Source organism: Corvus moneduloides, chromosome 3 (genome assembly GCF_009650955.1).
Source record: "Corvus moneduloides isolate bCorMon1 chromosome 3, bCorMon1.pri, whole genome shotgun sequence".
In the NCBI taxonomy this organism is placed as follows: Eukaryota; Metazoa; Chordata; class Aves; order Passeriformes; family Corvidae; genus Corvus; species Corvus moneduloides.
In genome coordinates, this window is record NC_045478.1 from 118,825,990 (window position 1) to 118,853,124 (window position 27,135).

The following is a 27,135-nucleotide window of genomic DNA, read 5'->3' on the forward strand; positions in this document are numbered from 1 at the left end:
CAGCTCACTGCTGCTGGGAAGAGCGTTCCTACACACAAGTGATGTGGGGCCGAACCTGCGGATGATGGACCACACTGGCCTGCGAAGTCTCAGCTTTCCGTGTGGAGATTCCCAGAGGACTCCCTGTGACAGGCCTCGGTGACTCGCCCGAATTGCAAAGACAGCCGGTGGCAGAGCCAAGATCCCAAACTAACAGCAGAGGAACAAAACCTTGCTCCTTTTGTAGTTTAAATCAGTTTTATTTTGATTAATAGAAGCTAAAAGGGAACTCGATGCACTTTAGAATAGTGGTACTTGGAAAGCAACATCCTGGACTAAAATCTTTTTTTTTAAAGCACCTTTTGTTCGGGTTAAGGTACAGCAGAAAACGGAGTCTTTCAGGCAGTGGGAAAGGATGCAGTTCTCCTGATCTTCCACTGGGCTCCTCTGCTGCTGCAGTCAACAGAAGAACCAATTAAACGCTTCCTGGTCTGAACCGAGCTGGTTTCCAGTCGAGATTCCAGCCTGTGGACTCGGTATTGTTTCTGTCCAGAGGTCTGTATTACAAAAACTGACAGGTGTCACAGAGGTTATTCTGTTCTTAGCACTATTTTGAATTTTAAAAAATCCTGAAATATTAAAAATATCTGAGAAGAAAAGGTGTTTGTAAGATACTGGAAATCCTATTACGTGGCACCGTTCTGTTTTCCAGGCTGTCCAGATGATAGGTTATGGATGATATTGAAGCTCAGAATCATACAATGACTATTGTGTTAGACTTATGCAATGAATACAGCGCCCCACAGTTGAACCAGGTTTCTTTTCCCCTTAATGTTTATTTTATGTCTAAGTGAAACGAGAACTCAGTTTTATATATTCTCTCTATATAAATATTTCTCTACTTTTTCAAGTGCTCATGAAAAATGTGACAAGATGTCCACCGAGGTCACAAATGTAAGCATAAATAGCTGCAATTTAACATCAGTAGTTAGCAAACAAGATACCCTCGAGGTAAAGAGGCTGATAAAAAGAGGGCAGCGATGCATTAAAGATGCATTATTTGGGGGTCTATGGATATAATTTAGGCTTCACAACAAGGTCAGACTGATTTAATTCTCTCTGCAAAGGTCAGTCCAAGGCCTGGCTGTACTAACCCCTGTGCTCTCCATCTGTCTGCACTCCAAGCCAGACACTTTCAATAGGTGATTGTGTGCTCATGACTGGATGAGAACACATTGAAATTACCTCCAGGTCCAGGCCTCTAAACGCGTTTACTTGGAGCCACTGCTGACCCTGGAGTAGCTGGTACCTCTGGAACTTTGCACTCAGCTGCAGCTTTGAAGTGTTGAGGAGAACATCTGATATTGGTGTTTTCCTAATGTTGTAAGTGCCCATGAGTATTTGGCTTCGTAAATGTGTTACCGCAGTGTCATAAACACTTTATGCAGGTTTATTCTAAGACCCTTGAAACGGGAGTTCTTTTCAGCGCTGGCAAAAGTATAATAATATAAAGTAAAAAACCTCTAACCATTCCAGTATCCACTTCCTCCAAAATGAGGAAAAATGAAGAAACCGGTGTTTGTGGACATCTTTATTTAATAGTCCAGGTTTTTAAAAAATCTTCCTCCATAAGCAAGGGATTCTTTAAAAATAATTGACAGGACAAAATAAATATGCCATCTCCCAGTACCCGTTAGTCATTTTCTTGCTGCTTTTTTCACTTGATGCTAAACGTTTCTGAATTCTCTTTTCATTTTAAGTGGGAAACAGGTTTATTAATCTGAATGCAACAACTAGAGAGAACGAGGCCAGTGAATGATTTGAGTTTTCAGTAGATATTTAGCTCACTGAAATAGTTACACACAGCAAACAACACTTGCTTTCGTGAAAAAAAAAAAAAGAAGACATGTAAGATTAGTGGAAGGCACACTTAATTTTAAAAATGTAAGAGACCTTATTTTTACCTGTATGATTTGGACTAAAAGGAGGATATGAACAGATACTGCTTTCATTATAGGCCAAAGCAGAAAGGTAAAATGATATAAAATGGCATGAAATCATTGATGCACTATGCTAACAACCAAACAGAACAAAAAAAACCCCTTCCACACAGTGCTCTTTCTCAGGTACTGTAAGTATTCCTTGGGCACAATACTTATGTACACCTGGTTTCAGTGCTTATTTTACATTTGTATAGTAAACAGTTTCAAAAGGAAAAAAATGGGTGAATCTGGTTTGGAACCAACAAGATTAAAATCAGGAATTCAGACATTAGGATCCAACTCTTTACAAAGTATCTTGTCCTGTGTTGCTCAAGCCTGCCTACTCTAAAGTCACCTAAAAAGAGAACTGCAAGAACAATAATATAGATCATAACAGAGTAAATTAAAGGCAGATTTTCAGATTTCTGCCTGTCTTCCTCAGGTTAAATAATGCTCCCTGGTAAACAAATTCTGATCTTAAATGATAAAGACTTTTTGTTCCAGGTATCTTACGAAATCAGTTCTTGCTCTTGTGCATGATGCGTGCTGATGAATCAGAGATAGTATTTGGCTCTTGAGGCTGTTTCAGTGGCCCTGCTTTTCTAAGTTTGAAGAAGGCAGAGAGAGAATCTGTGCAGAGATCACAAACAAAAAAAGGTGGTAAATTGTACAATCCTTCCTTCAGTTTTTTTTAGAACATGTGATACCTGACCCCATGCCCCCATGCGCACACACACTCCCATTTCTGGTGGCTAGCTCACCTTTTCGCTAGGTCCAAGGGTTGCTGGAACACCTCTTCTGCTGGAAGGTGTACAGGTGTGCTTGGATTAGCCACAGGGAATCATTGGAGAGTGAGTGGTAGAGGAAGTCACCCTCCTGTGATATAAACTCACAGCCTCCGTGGGTCCTAACTCCTGTTCTCTGAAGGAGCTGGGCTCTGAATTTGGGCTCTTTTCACTGAGTGGATATTTTTATAGTTGTTACTATTTGTGGTATTGTATTAGGAGTATTAAGGTATTCATTACACCAACTGTTTGCTTTAAAATACTTTGTGGGTGAGCTTTTATTGCTCAGGAATGGTGCCAGATGGACAGTCCTGAGGAGCAAAGTCCTCACGCTATCTGCAGGTCACAGCACAAGCAGTGGCACATTAAGTTCTTCCTCTTCTGTCTTCCTCCACCACCAGCCTGACAATTCAGGAGGAAAAGGGCATCCCAGAGGCTGTGGTGCCTCTCCACAGAAACCAACATCAGGCCCACCTGTTGAGGTCGCAGATTTGAGATGCATTTGTGCACCTGCATGAGGCCTTTCCCAGAGGCTGCCTGGGATCTGGCTGTTTACAGCTTCTTAAAGCATCCTTCCTGGAAGCTGGGGCAATTTTTGAAGCGGTTGCTGTCTGTTGCATGAGTCCATACTGAACAGGCTTTACCATATTTCTATCTCCAGCACCTGGAGCTGTGATATACCTTTTTGAATCAGTTTTATCCCCACAATTAGGGAAGGGGCACAGTTTCCAACAGGGATTGAACTGGTAATGTCCATCCTTGTGTCAATAATGGAAGCCATTCTTACAGAACAAAATAACCTGTTGTGCCTGGTGGTTCCTTAATGCAAGCCCCTGTCCTTTGTTTGCATCTCACTTGGAGTGCTGCTTATCACTTTCCACTCTAAAATCTGTCTGGCTTCTTGCATTCCTGAAAAACTGAGCCTAGGATGGGCTGAAAAAGCCACCAGCCCTGTCAGCACTCTGGAGATGTGCTCATCTACCTGGCTGGCACTTTTTTCCGGAAAGCCTTTGTACAATCTGGCCTTTAGGCTAAGGATGGCTTAGACTTATAGTGGAAACCCTTAATATTACAATATTGACAACTTCCACCCTAGGGTGGTATTCTGCTGTGGCAACTTCTTCACTGGGGAGGCACTACTCAAAGTACAGCGCTGCTTCTCGTGCTTTGCTTATGTTCTGCACACTCAAAAAGGAAAGCAAATAGCAAATCTGGAGGTCTCATAAAAACATCCGATTTTCCTCCTCAAAGCAGTGAGTGCTGATCTGACCTTACACTGCACTCTCAGGGGCTGCAGGAGTTTAAGGGTTCAGGCTCACCTGGTCTCCAAGCACACATTTTGCCCTCTGAAACAGAAAAATCCGGTGCCACAAAAATGGGCAGCTGCTTTTTGATTGTGCACTCGGTGCATTTTTTCACGTGTGAGACATGGCACGCTCTGTCAAGCCACCGTATTCAAACTTCCCCTAATATATTTCATTTTTATTAGCGACGGAGGACAGGTGATTTGAATCTTAATCCTAGGGGGTGATGTGTGTGTGAGGTGTAGAACACCTAGGCGTGCGCTGTGGTGCAGCTATTGCAACACGCTCACACGCTTTGCATATCAATCTCGAGGCTTTTGCTGTGCCCAGCGTTTCTAGGGGCATTTGGTGGAAATTAAAATATGAGGGGTGCAGGCCACTTTACACCATTGTATTTCCCTTTCCTATTGTTAAGTTTTTGATTCCTCTTTTCTCTTACTGTGTATTTATACTCCTGCCAAGTTCCAAGGGAGCAGGAAAGCTGCTCCTTGTATTATTATTAAGTGATGCTTTTGACAAGTCAGGCTTTCAGAGAGGAGAAAGCATCAGGCAGGCAGGTGAAGACAATTTCTGCATTGCAAAGTTACTGTCTTACATGTGCTTGTCCTGTGGGATGAAACTTAACAATTCACAGCTCTCCTGTCCTCACGCTCCTTGAGAAACTCAGTCCAAGCCAAGATCTTCCAGTTTGCCTCCATTTGGTTTGAATGGCTCCCTGACTCCAGGAACTCTCTCCCCTCCAATCCACAGGTGGTCGGAGCAGTGTTTGGGGCAGGATAGCTGAGCTGCTGTTAGGCAAGAAACGGGACAAACAGGTTAAAAAAATTCTGTGTTCCCAGGTGGATAAAGCTGAAGGACAGCAAAGAAATCACCCCAGCTGAGCAGAAAACAAAAAGATGTTATTTTGTCCTTTCTGTTGTAGCGTTTGTGTGGAGCAGCACTGCCAGCACGGATGGTTCCCTGAGCGTTCACGGGGAGTCCTGCTCCCGGCAGAGACCAGGGCAGGCACTGTCCTGCTGCGGGGCCTTTCTCCTGGGACGGGCAGAGGCCTCCCCGTGCTCTGAGCCGAGTTCACGGCCTTGTCCCCACAGCTCTGGGGAAGGTCACTGTTTGCAGGCGCTGGAGGAATGTGCTTTTGGCGCTGGGAAAGCTCAACACCACAGGAAGCAGTCCCAAGGGCTTCCTCAGGTTTTCCCTGCAAAAAGGGGGCAGGGGCAGAGAGAGGACAAAGACAAATTTTTCTTGCGATGGACACGAGTGATGCAAAGCTCTACATGAAAGCTGGGTAACATAAACCCTTCCCTCTTCCCCTCCCACACAGGGAACCAGAACAAGTTGTGTACGCTGCTTTACCTGTATTTTGATGTCTCAAGGCACGCACAGACCTCAGGCTAGCTCTGTATCAGGGACAGCTTCCATGTGGGCAGCAGCATCAGACTTTTAATCCCTGAAATTAAAAAGGCCATTTTACCTAATAGGGGGAAAAAAATACATTGGGACATTTGCACAGAGTTAAAAGAAACAGTGTGTAATAGTGTGGACAAAGTCCTGACACGAAGCGCAATGAACTGCACTAATGCCTTTGGTACAGCTACAAGTTTATAGTGTTCTGGAGTGTTGTTTATGTTACTATAAAAAAAGGTGAGAAAATATATTCAGTTACTTTCTGTTTCTCCCCATTGAGCAGATGGCAATTCATAGCTCAAACTGTTTTCTTAAGTCATTTCACATTTTACTAATAAGTACAATATGCTTTTCAACAACAAGCCGTGCTCAGGCACTTCTGCAGAGGTTTTGTGGTTGCTCAGGTAGCTCAGAAATCAGAGACTTTATGAATCCTGTTGCACTGTAGTGGTAAGGATTTTCTGGTCATGTCTCATGTGGTGGAAAACACAAGCTGAAACCTCTCCCACTTCTTGTTTCAAATTATTTCTAATTTTGCAGGCCACAAATAATAGTGTGCTTACCTGAGCTGCCTTGGTCTGAGATTGTTTCTACCAACTATGTTCCTGGTAGAACAAACCACACTTTTTAAGGAGCTGAATATTCTTTACATTTTAAGTGTATAATAGTAGGTGGAGATGGCCATTGGGAAAAGTGAGAAAACATTGAGCAGTTCTGTTCCAGGAAGTTTTGGTGCTTTAGAATGAAAGCTGTTAATATTGCACACATTGGAAAATTCTCACCATTACATCCGTGGTTTTCTCAAAACCTGTTAAATTATATGAGTGCAGAAATAAGGAAGAGTGAGTTTTATTATTAATTGACACTCATTTTTAGCCGGCATGTGGTGGCAGGTCCTCCAAACAAACCCAAGGCACAGATTAGAGCTGAAAGTTTAGGAAATGTCCTAAATCTTTGTAGCATTGCACAGAGGAAGTGTAATATTAAACTGACAAATTGAATATATCTATTTTTTTCAATGTAATTCACAGTTTCTTCCTATTATTTTTTACTACCCATGGAGATAAAGCAAAACAAATTCCTCAAAACAGAGAGGAATATATTTCCAGATACCTTTTCCTATTAAGTAATATATCTCTCTCATACATATGTACTGTCAAATATCTATCCATTCCTTTTCCACACCGCATCTCCAGCCAGAAGTGTTGGCTATGCAAATATTGCAGAACCGACTCTTAACATATGTGCTGTGTGCCTGGCTACAGCTACACGGGAAACTCTAGGTAATAATTAGAGTCTGCATCTATTATCTTGCAATTATAATTTTACATAATCGGTTATGTAATCTCAAGGCTGGTATGCGGTGAGAAACTGTGGTTACGTCAGAATTCTTCGGAAGAAAAATAAAATTATTGATTGTAAGTGCACGTCCTAGCGAGGAAGGAGCGCAGAGGGATGGTGCAGCACGGAAAATCTCGGCGGTGAAAGCCACGCCGGCTCTCGCTAAGGCGGGACTCGCCCCCCAGGAGGGAGCAGGGGCAGCCCGGCGCTTCCAGGGGGCTCCGGTGGGGGGGCCGGGGGAGCGGGGAAGGGGACAAGAAAGAGAAGTGGGAAGGTGACAAAGTGACGAGCGCTGATTTATTGTAGGAGCCTGGGCTCGTTCCCAGCTACTGAAACGCTCCCGGAGAGGAGCGGGATGCGAAGCTGGGGCCGCGGGCTCGGGTCCGCTGCGAGCCGCGGATCGAGCCGAGCCTGTCCGCCCCTTCCCTCGGGGGCTACGACAGCGGCATCCAACAGCCCCTGCCCAAGCCGCTGCCACCGCCCGAAAGGGCCGGGGGTGTGCGGGGGAAGCCCCCGTAAAAAAAAATAAAATAACCCAGGCACGCAGGAAAAACAACGGAGTGATAAATAAACCACAAAGTGAATCAGATGAAATCGCCAGGCGTTCACTCCCGATAAACAGCAAGCTTTATAATACCCAGGTGTTGGGGAAAGCTGTTGTCTTTTAGTTTATAAATCCCTGCTGGTGGGAGGGAGGGTGAGAATCTTTGGAGGTGAATGAAATATCAAATCACGAGGCTGTATGTAGATTTATGATTGCATAAGAGGCTCAATCATTTCCATATATTGAAATGTGCTGTCCTTTCCACGACTGCCCAGCCCTTGGAGGGAGAGAGACGCTCGATTCTGCCTTGATCAATGCTGACTGTGAAGCAAGGAGGAGGAGAAGGGGGGGACCAGGCTGGCACCAGATGGAGCAGGGTCTAGGGAAAGGTCAAGGTTAGCTCAGGCTGCTATTGAATCGGTTGCAGCCTCACAGATAGATCTCTGCCTCCGAGGCACCCACTGGGGCTTCTCAGAATCAAATCTAATAGAAAAGGCAGTCACAGAATGAAATCGCTTCATCTGAATGCTAAAATTGTTATTAGGCTACATTAGAGAGATACCGGGCACATGATTACCAAAAAAGGAAGCATGCCTAGCAGTTTGCGACTGAAATAAAAGCTGTGAATATGTTGATACCATCGGCGATGTGCAAAGATAATAGATAACAGGAGAGAGGGGCAGGGAGAGACGCGTGTGTGTAACGAACAGATTAACATATTGATGCGGATGTATGTATCCATATAAAATTATCCGTGTGCGTCGCCGTGTCTGCGCCGGGGTGTGTTTGTACGTACGCGGAGAGGAGCGCTCGGATTCCTGTGTGTCCTGCAGTGGCCGTGGTCCTCGGCACTCCCAGGACATTTGTTAACCGATTTGGACCGCAGTTATGGGCCGAGAAGCGGGGGCCAACTTGGAGGAGAGGTTTGGTGGAGACTCCTTGCAGGACCCAACTCATGTTGCAGTGGTTGTAGTCACTTTCATTTTTGATTGTAAGTCTTCCTGGAGGCACAGGGCTCAGACGTTGTTCAAGGCCGCTCATTTTCTGGCTCATCTCAGGCAAAACTCCGAGGAAATGCCATTAGGTCCACACACGTGTGCAGACACCCCACATCCCAGACACAGGAGTGTGATGTGAGCACACACATACATGTTTGGAGCAGCGGTGCCGTCAGCTGGCTTACAGAGATCAAAGTGAGGCTCTTCCCAGTTACCAGCTCCTCCATGTTACCAATTCCTTAACCTACAGCACAGCTGTATCTTAAAGGAGGATTTAGTCTTGTAAAATAAATGCTGGCTACACTAGATTAAACATGATGACTGCACTCTAAGGGTTAATAAATTTAGAATTAACAGATCATCCCAGCTTGATACAGCTACTATAGATGATTTAATATGCAGCCTAAGCAGGTTGACAGTCAGCTCACAGATGCAGATAAGATCAAACAGTCTCTTGATTCAATAGATTGAATGGTTGTACTGAGTGTCTGGAAGGTGAGTGACAGTACATATATGGCAGGGGTTCTGGTAAAGAAGGGCTTACATTCCCCACTGCTGTGCACTGTACTGGTTTTCCTTTTCGAGCAGTCAGCCTTTTCCAGCAATCAAACCCGGAGTTAACATGAAAAAAAAAGTCTCAAATATAGTTCAGGAGAGTTATTTGAAGTTTTCAGTAATGAAAAGCTCCATGCTTTATTAGTAATCACCATTACTATCGCTAGTCTGTACTTTAGATTCCTTTTCCACAGACAAGGCCATCGCCACCCACTCCATCCCACACAGAGTCTCAGCTGTCCACAGGCTCTGTCTGTCTGTCCACACCAGTCCCCTTCCCTGGCAGACCTAGATCCACAGGAAGAAGCTATTTTGGAGGCCGAACAAGGACACCTTGCCCCAGACAGCCCCTGGGACTTAGTGAGTGCAGCCTTATCCTAATGTGATTCACTGTCCAGAGGCTTTGGCTGCAGGAAACCTCAATGGATGCAGAGTGACAAAGACAATTCCCCCAGAATGGAACTTCCTTCTCAGCTCTTTTGCTTTTTTGGCTTAAAAGTTAATGTCTGTAGTAACTCTTCTGTGGTTTACGTTTTCCTTTTTTGCTCTCCTGTCCTATTTAAACAGGAATGTGAAACAGTCCTCATGGAGGCTGGTGAGCAATGGGATGACAGAGTGGTCTCTAACTATTTTATTATTTGATCAAAAGTAAAAGCTCCACCTGAACCATTAGATTTTACAATATGAATATGTTTCCAGGCAATTTAAAAAATGCATATTATGTATTCAATAGACCATCACAGGTCTGAATTGTGTCTTATTGTATTATATGGGGCCACCACCATACTGATAGGGATATTTGTGCTAAAGATACTGCACTTCTGAATGCTTATAAATTAGCTGTATTGTTTACTTTGGTGGGGTTTTAAAATACTGCCATGGTTTTGATGAATGCCCTGCAGAAGGTTGGTGTGATGAGCAGTACTGCTTTGAATCTGCCAGCAGAGCAAACCCAGAACCCACCTGAGATCTCTGTTTCTGTGTGATTTTTAAAATTGGGCTCATTTACTTTTGCAAACACTTACCTGTAAATTGCGGTTTCATTTTAATTTGGATTTCCATCCCTCAAATGCTGAGTTAGAAAAGAGAGGGCCTGGGTGAGTGCTTTGGATACAGATCCACATGTGAGCGTCCACAGATTTTCCTGAGCAGGTCTGTGATGCCACACAGGGATGAGCCAGTCTTTCTCCTACCCGATGCCTAGGAGCACCACTCAGGTGGGCTGATAGAGGCACGAAAATCTTCATCTTGTAGTTAGAGAGAGGCGATATCCAACTGCCAGCACTTCTCAGGGCGAAGGAAGAGCACTCAGATATCCCTTGCAAAAGAAATGCCCAAGCAGAAGAGCCCACGAACACACTGAAGAAGGCCCCGTGAGCCAGCGTGAAGGCTGAGAGGACTCAGGGAACCCGTGGGACTCGGAGGAGCGCTGTCCTTGCCGCCGAGCCCTGCTCCGGGGGCCCCGCGGGGCTGGGGGGACTCGGGCGCGGAGGGGCCGCCGGGCCCCCCGGATGCCCCCGCGGCGGCGGTGCCGCTTCCCAAGGCGGAACCAGCGAAACCAGTTATCTGGCAGCAATTTGCATATTGATAGTGCCTCCTGCAGTTCTCCCTGATTGCTTTACAGGAAGGAAAGGTAACAGGAAAATATAGAACCCCCTCTCAAAAATGGCAAAGAGGCTCCTACGTGCACGGGGGCTCTGATGGAAGAGTAAAGCCTGATAAAGCCCATGGCAGGGGATTTTTTGCCAAACTGATTTTTGTCTTAGAATTTGAAAGCAGTTGTGTGGGTTTTTTTTCTTTTTCTTTATATATATATATATATATATATATATTTTTTTTTTTTTTTTTTTTTTTTTTTTAAGTTCTGAGGCTGAAAATGTGAGATCCGTGCTGGAGACGAGCACTGATCACTTCAGGGGAAAATAATTAGCCTCGTCATATTCACTGAATGTGTAAGTCTAAGGAGGAGGCAGTCCTTGGAGATTGAGAAAGGCATTGAACAGACACTTTAAAAGTACAGTGTCATGGTACATATATTTTTTTAGTCCCACTCATAAGCAATGTACAGATGTGCAGTATGGCATTGAATAGAAGAGAGAATTTGGGTTCTATTAATAGAGAACAGTTTCACTTTTATTGGCTCTGAGTACAGTGGCTGCCTAAGCCACACCTATTGTGAGGCACTTTTGGCCTTCCTCGTAGGAAGGGCCACGCTGTGTCCTTGTACATCCCTAAGTGTTCAGATCCCTTCAGTTCTGGGCAGCACCAACCACGGTGCCACGAGCCCGTAGCTCATCTAACCCCGGGCTAAGGGGCTGTTCAGGAGGAGATGGCTGCGGATCACATTGCTCCAGCCACATCTAGACCAAACTTGTCCCTGCTGCCTATGGGGGATAGCACTTACAGACTGGTGCTCTGCTATGGCCTGGATTTACCCTGTGGGTATCTGTAGCACCCAAACGTCTGAGGGAGGTGTGTGTCAGCACAGACAGTCCATGGAGCTCTCTCTCTCTCTCTGTGTTTACATCCATTTCTCTCTCTCTAGGCTCTCAGATGCTGGGAAACTAAATATGATAGGGCAAATTACAGTCTAAATTGTGAATACATTAATTTCAGTATGGTAATATCAAACATTGTACTTATTTCTGATTTCTGTATTTAATTTCCCCTGCTTTTTAAAATGCTGGGGAATAGTTGCTCACTGAACAATAGCATTAGTACAATAACTCCCCCCAACCCCAGCATTCATACTTAATGCACATCAGCTTTCTATGTAATACCATACAATATACTTGCATGTTATTTTAATTGAGTGAAATCTTATTCATTCTGGTGGGAGAAAGCATTCTTTTCACTGCAGCCAGGATTCATACTGCACTGACAGAATTATATGTGCTGACAATAACAAATGGTGGCAAAACTATCCAAACTGCTCAAAGAGGTGGGCTCTTATCACAGGTTATTCACCACCACTCCTGCTCCCCCTCAGCACTGTGTCTTTCTGTGCAGCTTTGGGCTATGTAATAATTTATTCTACTGACTACAGAGCGTTGCATTAAAATATTATTGTAAGCATTTCAACAATTAAGCTGAAATTTTGCATGGAATAAATATGGCAAAGGAGAAAACCCACAGTAAAGCTGTCCTTATTTTTAAGCACAGAGAAAGGACTCTGCTCTCTCATCTATTAATTATTTTTCATCTAGATCTTCACACAAACTATGTCATGTTCTGCAAAGCAGGCACATTTTTTCTTGGCTGAAGCTAAAAGCTAAAGCTAAATGTCACCTGAAATAGTAATATAAAATGAATATAGAGAATGATGATTGTGTATGTTAAATTTCAGTTCAATGCATTCTAAGTGACTAAAAGTTGAAGCTCTAAAAAGCAATGCAAGTTATTTACAGAAGATGTTAAAGGACCAATCTAACAGCATGCTTGAGTACATGCTTACTTTAAGCATGTAAGTACAGCTGATGTACCCAAAGATAAATATGTGCTTAAGACTTTTGCAGTACCCAAGGCCAAGTAGATTCCTCTGGCAGGGGTTATATCAAGCAGCGTTAGAGGAGGAAAATCCTTTTTTATTGCACTGTCCTTTCTACTGTCCCTCACACCAAGCGTGCCAGGAAGGAGGGACTGTGTTCAGCAGCAGATAAGTAAACAACTAAACCTTTCTTCATCTTGTTTAACAAAACTAATTTCTCAATGGAAATAATTTCTTTTTGATTGCTGATGCTTGGTTTCTCAGATTAGTGAGTTATTTTTGTTATTCTACTTTTTAAAATTCGTTTGAGGTGTAGCTGGATTTATTTTTCAAAACAAAATATTCGCCTTTCCCTGCCTGCCACATCCAGAGTAGGGCATTCTAGATTTCCTCATGGGGAGAGTTTGATCCCCTTGGATCTAACCTTGCACAGAAGTGCACTTTTCAGCTCAAGTCAGAACAGGAATTTAAAAAGCTGTTTGTGTCAACGACCTGTCTTCCTACTGCTCATAGGCTTGGACACAGTGACCTGCTTAGATATATGGCTTGGGATCTCACCAGTGACTCAAAAGGACCAACTTGTGCCATCAGGGGTTCCTGTGAGGCAAGACAGAGTAGTCCCGATGAATGGGGGATTTGGATGCATGGAACATCTTTCCGAGGAGAACCTGGCCTCTCACAGTGCTTTGTTTGGGAATGGCTTGCACACGACACAACCCTGCAGTGAGAGAGCCTCAGGCTGCAGCCTGGCTTGGTCAAAACTCTCCTGAAACAGATGGAAATGCTGCTCTTGAGTTCGGGTGTAACTGTGTGGGGAGGTGGGCATGGAAATGGTGGGATCCAGCTCTATGAGAGAAATCCATTCACACCTTGTGGCTCATCTTTCTGGCCCCGGGCTGGGCTTTGTTTGCTGTAGGTCAAGGAAAATCTCAAGTCTTCGTCAAAACCATTCTTTGTCTTAGTGTGATTTAATCTGATAAAAACTACCTTTTGGAAGTTAAAGGCTAGAGAAAAGTAGGGAGCATTTATCAGCAAAATCCTTTGTAACACAAAGCAATATTTAAACTCAAGCTCAGTATTAAAATCTGAATGGCTCATCCCTTTCTAAGTGATGCCAGCACACAGGTAGGACCCATTTCCACATATTTCCGGGGAGAAGATAAAGCCCAGAAAAACGAAAAGATTAGCAAAGGTATTTATTTATGTTCTCTTTATCTTACACAGTTAGGACCCTCTTTGGAGATAACTAAAGCGTCATTTCTTGTTCCTGGCCTCTTCTCAGTGTATAGGAACATGCAGGTGGGTCAGGGTGCCAGGTGTGCCCTGTGAAATCCTCTGGGTAGCTGTAGCTTTACCTTGGGTATCTATACATATTCCACTGAGTATGGAGCTTCAGAAGAGCTAGAAGTACCAAATTCATACCCTAGATGTCAGTAAAAGAAAAAAACATTAAAACCCATTAAAAATCATTGTATAAAAGTCTGTGAATCAAGCAATGGGTTAGCCAATTATTCATAAGATAATTCCCTATATGGACTGACAGTTGGAGTCCCAAGTTTCAGCTCAATCAAATTTACACAGCCCAAGTTATAACCTCTTCAAGGTGGGGATTGTAACAGGAGCACTGACAGACCATAACTACTGTGCCTCTTTAGTAACAAAAGCTCAACTGCCTCACTCGTGCCGTGGCTGCTGGTGCTGCAATAATTAAGACTGTATGGATTTGCATTATAGGTCAGGTTCTGGAAGGTTTTAAATGCACATAGTTTAAATCATGTTGGCTTGAAATGTAGCATAGAAACGCTCAGGGGCAGGTTACGTGTTTACTTATAAAAAGATTTATAAATATTAAACCTACAATATGACAAATAACTAAGTAAGTGGTGCAAACTAAACCCAGTTTGGCTGAAATCAAACATTTGATTAAAAATGAGATTTTTAGTGATGCCTTCCTCTGCCTGCCCACACACAAACAAAACTCTTTGTGTGCTTCAGGAAGGGTTTTTGCCATTTCAAAGTCTGTTCCGTGAGCACTTTGTGCCATTTATTTTATAGTCATCCCCAGAAAGCCCAGTCAAGGTTCAGGGCTCCATTGTGCTAGGTGCTGTGCAAGCAGAGGCAGGCTGAAATCCCAGACCTTGCTGAAACCCATGGAAAAAAGTCTCCCCAAGTTCAGGGTTTTATTCCAGGTCCTGCCTAGGGCGAGCCGATAACGAAATCTTTCTGTCACCTGGCGCTCAGATGTCTGTGATCTTGCACGGACTCGCTGCTGTGTGTGCTGTGCTTGCTAGTAAGAGCTTGCAAAATCGGAGTTTATTTTGAGCCTTTATTAAAAAGGGGGGGGAAAGGGGGGGAAAGGAGAAAAGGCAAAGCAGCGCGCCCAAATTTCTCCTGCGGGAATACTAATGCATGTACTATTTCTAGAACGTGCAAGTCCTCTGCTCATTCACGGGAGTCAGCCTGGTGTGATAAGAGTTCCACCCACGTTGCCTCCGCCTGATTGAGACTATCAAGACAGTGTCGGAAAGCACCCCGTGCGATCTGCCGTTACATAATGCAGCCCAGCTCCGGGGAACTGGCAGAGTTTTGGAATTTGTGTTTGGTCCTAATGTTCTGTAATGTTGGCAAGTGAGATTCCTGCTCTGAGTGAGTGACAGTTGGAGCTTCGAAGCAGGAACATTTGCCCAACCAAAGTTGCTGAACTCACCCACTGCCAAGTCTGTCACCGAATTAGCAGATAGGCAGGGACAGCAGCATGTGGCATGAACTGTGTCACACTCCTTTGCACCTTTGGGTCCCAGTCCTGTGTGCCTGCCTGTGAGACGGAGGAAGGCCACACTTCTCAATGTTAGACAGTTTTACGTCCCTTTGTACAGCAACCTCTAAGTATCTCACGTGCTTGAATGTAGGGAGGACTACACTTTCTCAGGCAGAGAGCTGAGGTATGAGGAAAGGGACAGATACATTTTGGTAGATTCAAATCTTAGGCTAATTTTTACAGCATGAATGTTCTCACCTGAGCACTCTGTCCTGCTGCTGCAGGTTACTGCCATTGTTGTGGGACAGGGATGGGTTCCCACTCCTGCTCTCAGCTGCTCCAGGGCACGAGCTGGTGTCTCAGGGCTTTGGTTCACATGGGACAGTTTGAGGTGAGATGGGCACTCAGTCAATGAGACAGACCCTTCTCTAAGGTTAGCTTCCACCTGGAGGCAGCCTGAAACCCACCATGGCTCTGATTTCAGCGTGTACCTCAGTTTGCTGAGGTGTAGGGCCACATTTCCTCCAGCTGACTTTGCTCTGGGGCTAGGAGTCCATAGCCAAAGAGCAGCTGATAACATGGCCAGGGTGACAGCAGCTCCAAACGCTGCAGCAGGACTGTGAGGCATCCCCTGCAGCTTGGGCAAAGAACGGTTGTGGAGGAGCAGGAGGTGACATAAGTTTGTGTCAATCCATAGAATGTGATCACTGGGTCATCTTCTGTGCTGGCCTGGGTTTGTTTCACCTGCCCTTCCAATCTGCCAGTGTTTCTGGGTGTTAGCAGTCAGCATTAGGGCATTTCTCACTGTGTTTACCTGCCACTTGCACTGGGTTTGTTGGTACAACCCAGCAAGGGACGGCAGTGTGCAAGAGGTACAGACAGGGCTAGAGATGCTTGGTGTGTCACAGAGGTGCTGTCAGGGTGGAAGCAGAGATGCAGGAGGGGCAGCTTGTGGGGTGCAGTGGGGCAGTGACGGGGTGCAGCGCCCTTGCTCCACAGCTCTCCTGGGGTGCTCCCAGCCCCAGCTGTGCCCCTGGCCCTGCCTTTGCCGCCGGTGCCGGGGCCAGCTCAGAGGCAGCTCACCCCCCTGCGCCCGGACGCGCCGGGGACCGTCCCCGTGGGGGGCTGACCCTGCTGGCACCATCAGCCTCTCCGGCAGCGCCGGGGGCCATCCGACCCCTCCTTTCCGCGGGGTGTCCGAACCCAGGACACTGACGGGGGGACCCGGCGGGGGGTACCGTGTCTCGAGGGGCTCAGCCCGGTCCTGCGGCCGGGGGCGGCCCCGCATTCCTCCCCATAGCGAAGGCAGCGCCCGGCACTGGGCTGAGGCTGTAGCAAACTCCCTCGCAAGAGCTGTTTGTTGACCACATTCACGTTCAGAGCCCTGAAGCTAAAAGCACTTTACACCATAAAATAAAAGCACTGTCTTTTTTTCTAAAAGGTTACGTCTGGAGGCCACGCTGTTCATACTTCATACAGAAAACTACTGAAAGGGCTATGAAATCCTCTATGATTTACACTCCCTCTCAGTGCATTAGGATATAGATCTACTCGACTCTAAAAATACTGTGGAGTTTCTAACCGACGTGAATATATGTGCATTATTTCAGAAAGTCTGTTAGAAAACTTGTCAACACATTATAAAGCATAAACCAGGACTTGGCCATTAAATACAGAGATCAGAGACAAAATGTATACGGCAGGAAGTACCGAGAAAAGTCCCTCCATTCAAAAAAAGTCTATTAGCTAAAAGTTTACACACAATATACACCAAAAGGTTTAGAGCGAGACCGTGGACCGCAATTACAAGGCATAAATGGAATCAGTAGGGGCTTTACAGTCCCCAGCGCAGTTAGCTGGGTTGCCAGAAAATAATTTTAATATTGTCATAATTTATTACCCACCGAAAGCCACATCAAGGACTGTAAATACAGTCACTTTGTGTCCACGACCGCTCGTTAAACAGCCTCGTTCCCTTCCCCTAAAAATACAATGAAATAAAAACCCACCTGCATTATTAATCTGCGGTCATGCCGTGTTAGAAATGTCTTCTCACTCCTTTTCTTTCTTGAGGTTTGTTATCTCCCTCCAATCACATGACAATGCGAAGCGCTGGGGGGGGGGGGATACAGGAACGAGGGGGAGCCCAGCACTATAGCGATCAAATGCTAATATTAATAATTATCCAGCCAGGATGAAATATTATTTTTAAGGCAGCGAGTTTCCATTTAATTCGAGGCATTTTTACGGTGCTGGAATTAAGGGCATGCTGATGGTAAGAACATCCTCGCTGCCATTCATGAAAGCATCTGTAAAATTAGCTCCTGACTGTAGGTTTTGAGATGCGGTCTGGGAAGTCACCTCTGGAATCTCAAACACGGCACGATAATGAAACAGATTTAGTTGTCACCAAGTGCTTAATTTGCTATGATTTTAAAAAAAGAAAATCAATGAAACGATGCCTATGATTGGGAATAAGCACAGGTAGGTGTTCTGATGCAGGTTGGCTTTAGAGAGAGTAATGAATTGTAATTCAGAGGAGTGTTAACTGCGAACCGCAGAACCTTTCAGGGGTAATAAAGTCATTACTTTTTACATTGCAGCCACCTTCAAAAGCTTTATACGTGCCATTAGATATAAATCAAGCCCCATATATATATCTACATCTCCGGCACAGACACACACGCCCGCGTTTCGCGCAGGGACATGTGCACGCCTGGCACAGCCAGCCTTGCGAGCGCCGTGAGCCCAGGAGCCGTCGCTCTTGTCACCTGCGGCTGGGTCCCCCCGCCAGGTCCCGCATCTGCTCCCGCACCCTGCCCCGGCAGCCGCGGGGCGCATCCCCGTGCCTGTGGATAAAGGAGGGGAGCGGGGGCTGAGTGGGGGCTGAGCGGCGGCGGGCGGAGCCGGGGGGCGGCTGGCGGGAAGCTGAACCATCCCACGGCGGAGCGGCTCGGCCCGGCCCCTGACAGCTCTGCCGGTGCGCGCTCGGGCTCGCCCCGCCAACAGGTCCCCGCCGAGCCCCGGCCCCCGCCGCCCCCTCGCTCCCCCGGGCGGCCGCGGCTTTGCCCGGCAAAGTCTCCCTTACGGCGGCGGGCAGCTCCTCGTTCCCCCGGGCTCTCGCCCGGCGCTCCGCTCCGGCTGTCCGCCGCCGTCCCGGGCACGGTTACCCCCTCGCACTCCCTTCGCAGCCGCACTTTGCTCCGCACACCCGTTCGCCTCCAGAGCTTATTTCTACCGCAACCTGATCCCTCCCGGTGCCGGCAGCGTCCGCCTCGCTCCGGGTCCTTTTGGCGAAGTTGCAGCCGCCGCCGCCGCATCCTCCCAACTCCAGCCACTTCTCGGTGCCTCCTGCCGCTTCGCCTCCCCCCCTCTCCCGCCCTCCCCCGTTGCCAGCCCGCTGCCCGCGCCGCCCCGCCGCCGGCAGCCCCACGTTTCGCTTTCGTTCAGAGCCCGTGGCTGCGGGCAGGGCTCGGAGCGCCGCCGGAGGAGGAAGGGGGGCTCCGGGGCTGGCGGGCGCGAGCAGCCCGCGGGGGAAGCTGCGAGGTCCCGCCGCCCTCCGCTGCCCCCCACCCCGCTCCTGCGGCTTCTCCTCCCGTGCCTGCCACTTCCTCGCCCGCCAAACTCCGCTCACTGCTCCCCCGCCCGCCCCGGGGCAAGGCCCGCCGCTCGCCGCCGAAGTTTCCCGCGGCCCGGCCCCAGCCCCCGCCGCCCCCCAGCTCCCCGCGGGGCCGCCGCCGCCGTCCCCCGGGGACGGGCCGCAGCTCCCGGGAGGAGGGGACTCGGCGGCTTCGAGGGGGATGGGGGGGGGGGGGGGCGAGCGGGGAAGCCGGGAGCCGGATGCTCCCCCCCTGCTTTTTGGGTGGTCTCCGGTCCTACCTGGCTTCCCCCAGCTCCCCCACGCCCGCGGCCAGCCTGCCCCGCAGCCCTCTCTGCCCGGCTCTGGCTTCACCGATGTGTGTGCTTTTCCAGCGGGGGTGTGCGTGCGAGAGCTGCCGCTGCCTGCCTGCCTGCTCGCTTTCTCCCGCTCCTTTTCCTCCCTTCTCTCTCCCCGTGTGCGTGTTTAATTTCCCCCCCTCGCCCCTCTCCCGGGTCTCCTCTTGCACCCGCTCCTCCGCGGCCACTCGCGGCTCCGGCCGCCGCCCCCTCCGCCCCCGACCCCCCGGCTCCATTCGGCAGCGTGCGCCGGGCGGCCGGTGCACCCCCCCCCCCGCCGCGCCCCCTCCCCTCTCCCCCCTGCGATCACTGTCCATTGGCTTGTCCTGCTCTCTTTTTCATGTCCAGCCCCTGATGAGTGTCCATTGGTGTTGCCTTCGCCTTCCCTCCTCCCCTCTCCCCGGCTTGCCCTGCCCATGTTTTGTATGTCTCTGTCCATCCAGGCTCCTGACGTTCAAGTTCGCAGGGACGTCACGTCCGCACTTGAACTTGCAGCTCAGGGGGGCTTTTGCCATTTTTTTCATCTCTCTCTCTCCTTCTCTCTCTCCCTCTCTCTCTCTCCCTCTCTCTCTTTTTTTTCCTTGCACAAAAAAAAAAAAAAAAAAAAAAAAAAAGCCATGACTGCTATCCCACAATTCATCTTCCCTGCGCCATCTTTGTATTATTTCTAATTTATTTTGGATGTCAAAAGACATTGATGAAGATATTTTCTCTGGAGTCTCCTTCCTCTCTAACCCGTCTCTCCCGATGTGAACCGAGCGACTCACAAGCCACCGAAGCCACCAACCCACCATGTCGCGCCGCAAGCAAGGCAAACCCCAGCACTTAAGCAAACGGGAATTTTCACGTAAGTAACCCGGAGAGCAATTTATTTAATTTCCCCTTCACGGATTTAATTTTTAATTCGAGCGAGAGCAGGGAAAAAAAAAAATTTAAAAGTGAGAGCGAGTGAGCGAGTCGGGGAAAAAATTAACTCAGCGCCGGTTCGGGATTCTCAGCATTCCGGTTAATTTCTCCCTCTCTAATTTAATCACCTTGATGACTTTTCTTCTCTTTCTGCCCGTGCCCCTCGCCCGCCGGCGCGCACTCCGCTGCCCCACTCCGCGCTCGCCTCTCGCCTCCCGCTCTCCGCGCTGTTTGGCGGCAAGAGCGGCAGCTCTCGCCCCGGCACCGGGAGAGGCGCGGGCGAGGTGCGGGGCTGCCGGGGGCACAACCGGCCTAAAGTGGGAAGAAATTCCTGCGGGAGCGGCAGGCTGGACGCCGGACACCGCGGTGGCCGGGCGGGCAGGATGTGCGGGCGAGCGGAGCGCGGAGAAAGTCCGGCGGCCGGAGCCCCCCGGGCTGCCGGCGGGCTCGCCCCCTCGCCCCGCGGCGCCCTCCCGGGGGGGGGCACAACCGAGCCGGGCCGCCTCCCTTTTGTTACTGCCGCGGGGTGCGGGGTGGCCGTCCCGCCGCTCCCCGCCGCCCCGGGCCGGCGCCGTGCGGGGCTCCGCCGCCCCGACCTCGCCCCGCGCCCGCCCCGCCGCCGCTCCGGCTGGGGCTGGGGCGGGGGGCGGCACCGGGCGGCGAGGGAGCCGAGCCGAGCCGCGCCGCGCCGGCTGGGATTCCCTCCTCGCCCTCGCCTCGCGTTCTCCCGCTCGCTTACTATTTTTTGGAAGATTTTCAAAAAAAAAAAAAAGTGGAAGTGGATTTTGATTGGGAAAAATCTCGTGTCTGAATGTTTACAAGCACCGCGTGTGCGGGGAGCCTCCTGCCAACAAACACAGGCGAGAGCGAGCCCGGGCTGAGCACACACGCGCGCTCACAGACACGCACACACACACTCGCACCCTCACACCCGCGAACGGCCCTTTCTCGCCGCCGCATTTCAACCCCAAACCAAATCCGCTCTCCCCGGGAGAGAAAAAACAAACCCCGAGCCCCACCACACCGTTCGCAACAAAAACTCTCCGGCTCCCTCCGTCCCTCCCTCCAGCCGCCACCACACACACCAGGGCTAGATGCAAGATAAGCGGGAGCGCTCTTTGCACAACAAAAGGCAACTCGAGCTGGAAAGGTTTGGGGCGAGGGGGGTGGGAAGGAAGGGAGAAAAAAAAATCCCCCTTTCCTCGAGGTGAGCCGGGGGGAAGGGGAAATGCTGCATGCTTCTCCTCACTCCTTTTCCCCCCTTTTCTTTATTTCTTCCTTTCTCTCTCTCCCATTACTCCCGGCGGGTTTTGTTCCCTCCCAGGGATTGCAGAAAACCCAGGGCCAGTTCTTCCTGCCAACCATCCCCGGCTCCCTCGGCCCTTCGCAAAACCCCCCAAACTTTCCGCCGCGATTTCTCTTCCCCCTGGGCCGCCCAGACATTCCAGCCAGGTTCGCACATGGAGCGAAGGAAGCGGCGCTGGCTCTATGCAGGCGGCCGCTCCGCCGCGGGCAGGGCCGGCCGGGGGCTCTGCCTGCCCAAAGTTTTGCCCTAAAACCCGGGGGGTGTCGGGGGCTCAGCCCCTCCCCCTGCCCCCAGTCGTTTTTCTGCTCTTCTCCCCACTAGTTTTCGGGGCGCCTTTTTTTAAAAAAAAATTTTTATTTTTTGTTACTATTTTTTTTTTTAATCGCCTGGCAGGGGATGGGGTGCAGCATCACTGGCTTATGGGGATGGGGGCCCCCCTGGAAATGGGGTACGGGGGGTGCTTTTCCTGGGCAGCCCTGGAAGTGGGTTGCGGGAAGCGGGGATCGCGGCGGGACCGGAGGAGGGGGTGGGGGGCTCCGACTCGCCCCCCGGGGCAGCGGAGACGGGCGGGATCCCCGCGGCTACTTCTCGCCGAGAAACCCGCGGGCCGGCGCGGAGTTCCCGCACGTGCGGGGCGGGAGCGGCGGCCGGGACGGGCCCGGGGGGGTCCCTCCGGCGAGAGCCACCCCGGCGGTGAGGAGGGGGGGTGTGGGTGGGCCGGGAGCTGGGGGGGAAAGGGAGGCCGGGCCGGGGGAGCGGCGCGCCGGGGGATGCGGCGGCGGGGCCGGGGCCGGGGCGGCGGAGGCGGCGGGCGGGCTCCGTGCCCGCTTCGGTCGCTAGGAGGCACAGCGAGATCAAACAACCGGGCAGCCCCGCGAACTTGAACCTGGCCGGCTCCTCCGCTGCCTCCCGGTCGGCGGGAGGGGGAGGGCGCCCAGCTCCCTCCCCTCCACCCCCCCCCCCCCCCTCCTTCTTCTTTGTTCTTAATTTTGCGCGGAGTTTGCTTGCTCCGGGAGGCAGCGGGGGATGCTCGCCTTCCCCCTCCCCGGGTTTCCCCTCCCTCCCCAAAACGTGTTGGCGGTTCCCATTGTACCCCCAAGTCTCCCTTTCCTTGCACCGCACGATCTGAAGACACAAACTTGGGATTAAACAACCCATCTCCATCCTTCCCACGGTACGGTGCGGGGAAATGCCCCGGCAGCGCATCCGCATTGCCCCGCGGGCATTTCCCCGCACCATACTGTGGCACACCCCCCCCCCCTCCCCCCCGCCCCATCAGCCCCAGTACCTCCTTTCTCCCGACACTCCAAAATCCATCCCGCTTTTGCCGGTGTGGTTGTTTTGGTGGCTGGGAACAGGGGGAAGAAGGAGGGAGTAGGAGGGCGAAGGGGGAAAGCTGAAAAGACATGTTGGTGGAAGGGCAATTTGCATGAAAAATAGAGATGGATGATTAGGGACCCAGGCAGGGAATTTTGATTGCCCCAGAATTAAAAGATACATCCTGCAAATCAGAAGCAAGACCAGGTGAATAGTATTCTGGTGTTTTCTTTGTAATCACGGTATTTTATATTATGTTCTAAAAGTAGCAGTAATAATAAAAAGCATGGTTTTTTTGCTGCCTTTGCCTCCGTCAGGAGCCAAATGTTTTGCAGCAAACACGGTGTCAGCTGTATTTTATACATTAGTATATAATTCTTGTTAATTAGCAATAATTTACGTTAAGAGCATAGAAAATGTTGAGGTTACAGGTTTTATATCTGTACATTTGATCATCTTGTTATTTTCAAGAACTTTGCCTCCTATAAAATTAATTAGGTGAAATGTGGAGGTGTAATCAGCAACCTCTGAATTACCACTTCATTTCCTGGTTTTGATTGTAAATCAGCCCAGTCCGTACAGACTTTTAGCAAAGTCTATTTTTGTTCAGTGCCACTTTTAACTGTCTGGTGTCGAAGCAGCGGGTTACCTTCCCCTGCTAAATAATAGTGACAGCGTCAGAAAGGAATCAGGCCGCGGGAAAACATTATAATTGAGTAATGATTATGCAGAGCTCCTTGCTAAGCCAGTTGTAAGGGGAACACGGGTGGTTTTGTGTCTTTTTGCTGCGGAGGGTCGGTGAGCTCGAAGTTAGATTCGCAAAATACCTTTGTCTGCGGCGTGCAGCGAGCTACCGGTGGAATTAGTCCCGCAATAATTTACTCCCTCGATCCGAACGCAAGGAACGGCTTGGGGAGAAAAACGCCATGCCCGGCAATCCTGCAGAAACAGCCTGCTCCTCTGCCGGCTTCCCGAGGAGCGTGAGACGCACGTTGTGCCTCCTCTCCTGTCGGTCTGTAAGTTTAGAAGAAAGCCCCAGCGATTAAGACATTGTTTTTATTAATACGAATGTAACCTTCATATTCCTGTGGTTGACCTTACGTTAAATTAGAAGTAGTACTAGAGGCAAGAAATGATGGACTGGATCCCTGTGTCCTAGTTGGAGCTGAGGTACGGCGAGGTAGTGTGCTCTTTCAATATTATTTTACGCAGCACAACTGGGAGCTACTCCAGATCTTCCTCCTCAATATTCAGCCTAGGTAGGGTGGAAATAAATTTAACCTGAGTTCACTGGATTTTTGCACTTTATCAAAATCAGTTCCAATATTGTGCAGTCAAATTAAAATCTATTTTTTGATTCTCTGTGGCTTTAAGTTCATTAAATGTGAAATTGGCAGCCAACTAAAGAAGGTCAGGCTGATTAACTGTTTAGGAGTTGTATTCTGTCTCACTTGTGTTACCTGGCAGTGTTTTGATGTGGGTTGTATTTGTAGTACCCTCTCCTCCTGCTCGCTTGCTGTTAGCGTGCCTGTTGTGTTGCGCAGACAGAGGAACACCAACATGCTGCTGGTATTTATTTTTTTTTCCCCCTCGTGAAAGGCAATAGTGATGGAGACTGCACAGAGATTGCCAAGGTATTTCTCTGCAAATTTAATGTAAAAAAAAAATAAGCCAACAGAAAAGAGAGCTGAGTCTGCCTCGTTAAAGCATCCACTGACGATTCTGTGAGCAGAAATAGCCTCATAATGAAGCTTTTTGGAGCTCATTCAGAAAATTTGTCAACTTTGACAACATTAGGCAAGGTATTTTGAGTTTAAAGAAGGCGCTTCTCACTGTTGCGAGGAAATGTGGCAGTTGCTTGGCCAGGCTGATTTTTAGATGCTGAAGGCCACCAGTGCTAACATGTTCAAGATAATTTAAGCATTCCCTTATTTCAGGATTAAAAAACGCAAAATGACTGATTGCCTGATTTTCTTAAGTACTAAAAAATATCCTATCCAGCTAATATCTTTGAGTGGACTCGGTGGTGAATTTGCTGTTTATTTGGATCCTGAGGAGTAACTCAAAAGTGAGAGGTGCCTCCCCCACCCCGAAGGCATTTCTGCTGCACTTGCTTTTTTAACATTTTGGTTTTCTGCCATATATGTATATTTATTTATTTATTTGCCTCGTCCTGTCTCCCCTCCTCCCCCCCTTCGAATAACTACCGCCTTCAGGATTTTTTTAAATTGGAAGCTGCTAACGGGCCGATGGGGACAGTGACACAAATCCATGCGTTTCCATCTGCACGTGCATTCTGAGGGCTGGATGTGCCCCCCGTGTCGGGTGCCTGGGTGTGTGTGGCCATGCAGGCTGGCTCTCCCCCTCTTCTCTTTTACACGCACACATTACCTGCACGGCCTGAACAGGTAATGTGCAGTGTCTGTGTGTATTGAAACTCCTCCTGTCCATGCTGTGTTTCTGAATTTTAGAAAGTGGGTCTGGTCTGGCTGGTGGAAGATACACACCCATGTGTGTGAGAGCGTGTGCAGTGCTTTTAGCCTTGAATTCACGTACATAAATAATACATTCAGCAGTAAACCACTGTATTCCCTTCTCGTCGTAGTACCACAAGAGTTTCGCAGTGTATTCTTTCAGCCTATCCATTTAATTTTAGCACCGAATTGTTCAAGGAGTCAGAAATTTGCTTTCCTGTAGGAACACAGAAACAGTTGCTGTGCTTGCCCTCTGAGTTCTGCATGCTACAGCTGCTCCTGCAAAATCTCTTCCCTGTAACTGATGAATCCCTGTCCTCAGTGCTGTGCTGACAGCCATGTTGCATGGGTTTGGCTGGGGGGGAGCAGGCGGACTCGGGAGCGGGGTGTAATATTCATGAAGAGGGGGCTCGGCGCTTTCCTCCCCCCGCGCCCGGTGCCTTTCCCGAGAGCTCTAACCATTCTCCTTTTGTTTCTCAAACTGCAGCCGAACCTCTTGAAGCCATTCTCACTGATGATGAACCTGAACATGGCACATTGGGAGCTCCGGAAGGGGACCACGACCTCCTCACTTGTGGCCAGTGTCAGATGAACTTTCCGTTGGGGGACATTCTTATTTTTATTGAGCACAAACGGAAACAATGCAATGGCAGTCTCTGCCTAGAGAAGGCTGTGGATAAGCCACCTTCACCCTCACCAAGTGAGCTGAAAAAAGCATCCAATCCTGTGGAGGTTGGCATCCAGGTTACGCCAGAGGATGACGATTGTTTATCAACGTCATCTAGAGGAATTTGCCCTAAACAGGAACATATAGCAGGTAAATTAAAGCAAGGAGAAGTGTTTGCGAGTTTATTTCTGTTTCAGTTGCAACGTAGCATGTTGGCAGTCGTGCGCTACTGTGTCTGTGTGTTCTGCTCGCCGTGACGGCCGGGGTGTCCATGGCCTCCCTGCCTTGGGTTAGCGGTGTCTCCTGGTGCCTGCGCAGCGGCAGGAGCAACAGGCACGTGCCGTGCCAGCCGGTGTTTCTGGCGGTATTGTTTTGAGGCCACTCTCGCGATTTGCCTGCATTGTAGTCACTGTCTCCCGGTGCCTCGCCTGCTGGAGTGCCGTGGGAGGAGGGTTCCGAGCCTGCCGTGCGAGAAAGCGAGGAGCTTTTGAGTCTTTGGCAAAGTCAGGGGTGAAAGAGTTAACCGAGCATCAGCCAGCCTTGGTTCCATATTGGCTGTCAGCGTATGGACTGTAATTAAACACAGCCCCATGGCAAAGTGACACCACCGACCTTGACTTTAAGATGCCATTTTCGACTGGCCAGGCCAGAGTAGAGAGGGCAGTTGCTGAAGCGCACAGACATGCTTATTCGAAAAGTTTAAGGGCATGTTGGAAATTTCAAAAGGTTGGTTTGACAGGAAAGGCTACTCTCTGCAGCCTGCCTCCTCAGCCAAATGATAAATGCTTCGCTGTGCTCTCTCTTGTCTCTGATGTGGTTTTGACAGATGTATCTTGATTTTGTTTGCGGTTTACACAACCACATGTCAGCCGTACAAATGTCCAAGGCAGAGTTCTGTTTTGTGCAACAAACAATGTGAAATGTAATTTAAAAAAAGAAAAAAGGGTAAATAATTCCATTTCATAGCATATTTTTTTATTTTTTAAAAAATCAGAAAGCCATTGGCCATGCAGGTATTTTCACAAATGAGGTTAAAAAAATAACAGTATACCATGTGAAAGAAAATCGCAGAGCCCTGGTAGTGTACCAAGGCACGCTCTGCTTTTAAAACCCTGCTAGTAAACAAAAGTACTGCCCATTTGCAGCGAGCATTTCAAATCACTTAAAACCACGCTAATACTGCCAGTCGAAAAAGGCGAGACCGCAGCGTATCAGCCCCAACGAATGCCTGAACCAGTTTCAAACTCCCCCTCCAGTGCTGTTTGGGATGCGGCACTGCTGGTACCTCTCTTCGGGGAGCCCACAGGACCGCTTGGGGTTGTCAGAGGCGCAGTACATCATCCCATGATGTGCTGGAGCTTGTCTTGGGCTTGCTTTGGCCACAAAGTTAAA

At 49.0% G+C, this 27,135-nt stretch overlaps 1 protein-coding gene and 2 long non-coding RNA genes across 7 annotated transcripts in view; 1 reads left to right on the forward strand and 2 right to left on the reverse strand.

Moving 5' to 3' along the window:
* Window positions 1–27,135, forward strand: part of BCL11A (BAF chromatin remodeling complex subunit BCL11A) — a 127,885-nt gene that overhangs the window by 32,810 nt on the left and 67,940 nt on the right. For 3 of the 4 annotated variants that reach the window (XM_032103775.1, XM_032103774.1, XM_032103772.1), the window contains exons 1-2: window positions 19,330–19,920; window positions 25,564–25,893. In XM_032103775.1, coding sequence (XP_031959666.1) covers window positions 19,866–19,920; window positions 25,564–25,893 — 385 coding nt within the window. In that variant the 5' untranslated portion in view covers window positions 19,330–19,865. Of the gene's footprint in view, window positions 1–19,329; window positions 19,921–25,563; window positions 25,894–27,135 lie in introns of those variants that run through there. The other variant, XM_032103773.1, reaches the window with a different exon arrangement.
* Window positions 1,556–22,648, reverse strand: LOC116441638. Its single transcript, XR_004239199.1, has 3 exons — window positions 22,574–22,648; window positions 2,723–5,497; window positions 1,556–2,591 (listed from the first exon to the last, which is right to left on the reverse strand). It is a non-coding gene; the product is annotated as an uncharacterized LOC116441638 (long non-coding RNA).
* Window positions 13,559–18,801, reverse strand: LOC116441637. 2 transcript variants are annotated; one of them, XR_004239198.1, is made up of 2 exons: window positions 18,382–18,801; window positions 13,559–17,986 (listed from the first exon to the last, which is right to left on the reverse strand). It is a non-coding gene; the product is annotated as an uncharacterized LOC116441637 (long non-coding RNA). The 2 variants fall into 2 exon arrangements; XR_004239197.1 differs by having other exon boundaries at window positions 18,226–18,801.